Consider the following 3267-nt stretch of genomic DNA (forward strand, 5'->3'; position numbering starts at 1 on the left):
GTCGCCATGACAACCGCTACCACAACAAAAGCTTCTTTTGCTTTCCTCAAATCAATACCGCTGTCTGCTCACTAGCTCCCCCAGTGGTTGAAGTGAAAACTGTGTAATGTGTTCTCGAACCCCTTAAAAGCTGGTGAGGAGGCTGAGAGCCCTGGATCAACTGCTGTTATAGGATCGATTGTGTTCAGGACGGTTTCTGACAGGTTCCTCTGTAGACTGCAACCGAAATGGCACTCGTCCCCATCTCAGAGCGCCTGTAGACTTGGTCCTGGCACTTAGGGGGTCGTGGGACTGTGGGTTTCTTTATTTAAAGTAGGACGACGACACCAAGGAAGCTCTGTTGAACACAGAGGTGGTTCCTGGACATGGAGATGGCCCACTGATATGCTGTGTGAAGAGGGAGAAGTCCTTAAGCTTTATGATGCAGGGATTACGGCCAGAATGCCTGATTGGATCAAGGACTTGTTGAGATCCGGGCGCATTCAGGTAAGAATGGGGAGAAGCTTCTCTGGCTGTGACTGCTGGTACTGGGGAGCGTCACCAGTCCTGTTATTGTTTGACGTAATGGTTTATGACACGTTTGACTGCGTGGCCACATGAGAAAGATGCCGTGTGCCTTAGATAAGGTCCAGACAGGACTGATAAGTGGGACTTTTGTCTATCAGTACCAAAAACAGAATACATGGTGTTTGGTGGGAGGAGGAACATAGACAGACAGTGCCTTTAGGTGTACGGGGAGCCTCATGAAAGTCTTCAAGTCTCTTGGCGTTTTAATGGATTAAACACCAACATATAAAGAACAGGAACGTATGCAAATGTTAGCAGGTCATTAATATCACAAGGTGCTCGGCCGGGTTCTCTTGGGGTACCGGTAGGAACTTGCAGCCTCACTTGGAGCCGGGTTTTACATTGTTCTAGAGTAAGCAGAAGAACTTAAGGGGAATAGCGCCCCCTGTGTGCTGGCCACCTATTCTGCACCTGCTGTGAACCTGTCCATCAAAAAAAAAATAGATAAAATGGGGGGGGGGGGGGGCAAGTCAAGCAGCTGTTTTAGTAGCAGTGGTGCTGGTCAGACCAAAAACTCTTCATAGTTTAGATGCTTTATTTGGTGTTTTAAATATGCGGAGGCAGAGCAAACCCCACTCAAACGGCATGATTGGACTGTAACAATCAAAGCCATCACACGATGAGCAAAACTGACAGTTCATTGGACCTTGCAGAGTCTTTGAACTTAATTATTATATGTGTGTTTAGATAGTGGTGCAAAGGAAAGCCATGCCATGTTAACGCCGTGCATAAAAGTTCCCTCATCTTGGCCACCCCTGTAAAAATGTCCTGGATACGCCCGTGCGTGGCTCTGCTCGGGATACCCGGGGGAGAGGGCGTCGTCCTTAATCACCTATGCCGGTCATCTCCCCAGTGGGAGGCGGCAAGCTTAGCGGAGCCGAGTCTGAAGGAAGACAAGACAGACCAACAGAGACGTCATGGAGTGTCGCAACAGCCTCGTCTCCTACCTCAGCTGGTTTCTGATAGTCGGCGGCGTTGCGTACCTGCTGCACCAGAGGCGGAGCTGTGCGCCTTACGGCCGCTTCGTGACCGCGGGCACCCGCTGCTGTTCGGCCAGACTCGGGTGGTTCTTGCAGGAAGTCCCGGCCTTCCTGCTGCCGCTGGTGCTGCTGCTGCTCCCCGATAAACCGGAGCGAGGCGGAAACAGAGCCGGTATGACGTTGCTGCTCGGCACTTTCATGGTGCACTACTTCCACAGGTGTGTGTTTGTGTTTTTTTTGTTTGTGGTTTTGGTTTTTTTTTGGGGGGGGGGTGACTAGTGAACTGCATTAACAGAGATAAATAAAGATGTTTCTGCAACATTTCCTGTTTCAGTTGCAGCTTGAAGTCAAGCTATCAGGAGCAAGTGGCAGAACAAAAGTTACTTGCATAGCAAATTCAAACTTCATGGTTTCATCATGGTTACAGGATGAGGTGGGACTAAAGTTTGTTTGTTGCTCAGGAGTTTCATCTACGCCTACCTGACCCGAGGACGCCCTGTCCCCCTCCACATTGTCTTTAAAGGTGCCATCTTCTGCTCACTCAACGGCTTCCTGCAGGGACACCAACTGCTGCACTGCGCCCACTTCGACCACAGCTGGCTGACTGACATTCGCCTCGCTGCAGGTGGGTCCTCACGCCCTCCACTGTAGGTTCTCAACATGGGGGGGTGCAGTCATCCCTGCTGATGGTGTACACATGGAACTTCACGTGACCCGGAGCAGCAGTGAATCAGGGAGGGTTGAAATATTATCAAAGGCACTGAGAGCGGCATCCTGTAACCACGGCAACAGCAGCAACAACTGGACCTAACTTGTTTCCTCAAGTGTCACGTTCTAATGACGATTCTGCTTCCAGATCGACAAAACAAACCATGATGGGAACATTTAAGAGGTTCTGAAAATTACTCCGTGAAATTCAGGCGGCTGTTTGTTCACTTCCTGTTTGCAGGTTTGCTGTTCTTTGTGGTCGGTTTGACCATCAACATCCACAGCGACCAGATCCTGATCAGCCTGAGAAAACCCAGGGAGCAGGTCTACAAGATCCCCCACGGTACAACCTTGATCCACACCAGACCTGATCCATCTCACCACACCAGATCCACACCAGACCTGATCCACATCCACGTCACACCACACCAGACCTGATCCACGTCACACCACACCAGATCCACACCAGACCTGATCCACGTCACGCCACACCAGACCTGATCCACATTAGTACAACACAAAATTAAGACCAAAAGTTTTGATTGTTTTTGTTTGTAAATTGTAAAATAAATCAAGTTTGTATACAGACGAGACACGTTTAGGAAAGAGTCCAGTTCAATTCTTTAAAAAAAATAAAATTTATTTCAACTTGTGCATATTTTCACACTTGAGATCTTCGTATGATCGTGTCTTTTTTCCACATTCAAAATAAATTATTTTGGTTCCAGATTTGTTTCTACTCACTAACGCCATACAGCAGACCCTGATCCACATCGGTCCACAGCAGACCTAGAATTGACTGACACTAGACCTAGACCTGATCCACATGAGATCCTGCTCCTGAGGTGTCTTTACAACAAAGGTTTTTCTTGTTGGATTAGTTTCAAGAACAACCTGTTTGCGATGTCATCAGTTTTTTTGTCTCTAAGGAGGAATGTTTGAGTTTGTTTCGGGCGCCAACTTCTTCGGCGAAGTTGTGGAGTGGTGTGGCTACGCGCTCGCTGTGTGGACT

General features: G+C 48.6%; 1 protein-coding gene and 1 long non-coding RNA gene across 3 annotated transcripts in view; one reads left to right on the forward strand and one right to left on the reverse strand.

The window, feature by feature from the left end:
• The first annotated feature begins 116 nt into the window (after window positions 1-116).
• srd5a2a (steroid-5-alpha-reductase, alpha polypeptide 2a) overlaps window positions 117-3267 on the forward strand; it is a 3716-nt gene continuing 565 nt past the window's right edge. The window contains exons 1-5 of the mRNA XM_086212216.1: window positions 117-486; window positions 1421-1765; window positions 2009-2172; window positions 2497-2598; window positions 3185-3267. The exon at window positions 3185-3267 is cut by the window's right edge and continues 68 nt beyond it. Of these exons, the coding sequence (XP_086068342.1) occupies window positions 1485-1765; window positions 2009-2172; window positions 2497-2598; window positions 3185-3267 (630 nt within the window). The 5' untranslated portion in view covers window positions 117-486; window positions 1421-1484. The remainder of the gene's footprint in view (window positions 487-1420; window positions 1766-2008; window positions 2173-2496; window positions 2599-3184) is intronic.
• LOC147257949 (uncharacterized) overlaps window positions 1101-3267 on the reverse strand; it is a 7940-nt gene continuing 5773 nt past the window's right edge. The window contains exons 3-4 of one of the 2 annotated variants that reach the window (XR_015117646.1): window positions 1551-2230; window positions 1101-1450 (exon numbers count right to left, since the gene is read on the reverse strand). This is a non-coding gene — a long non-coding RNA (uncharacterized LOC147257949). The other variant, XR_015117645.1, reaches the window with a different exon arrangement.

The sequence above is a fragment of the Aulostomus chinensis genome, chromosome 8, assembly GCF_037954235.1.
Source record: "Aulostomus chinensis isolate RoL2024-O1b breed Wild chromosome 8, RoL_Achi_v1.0, whole genome shotgun sequence".
Taxonomy (NCBI): Eukaryota; Metazoa; Chordata; class Actinopteri; order Syngnathiformes; family Aulostomidae; genus Aulostomus; species Aulostomus chinensis.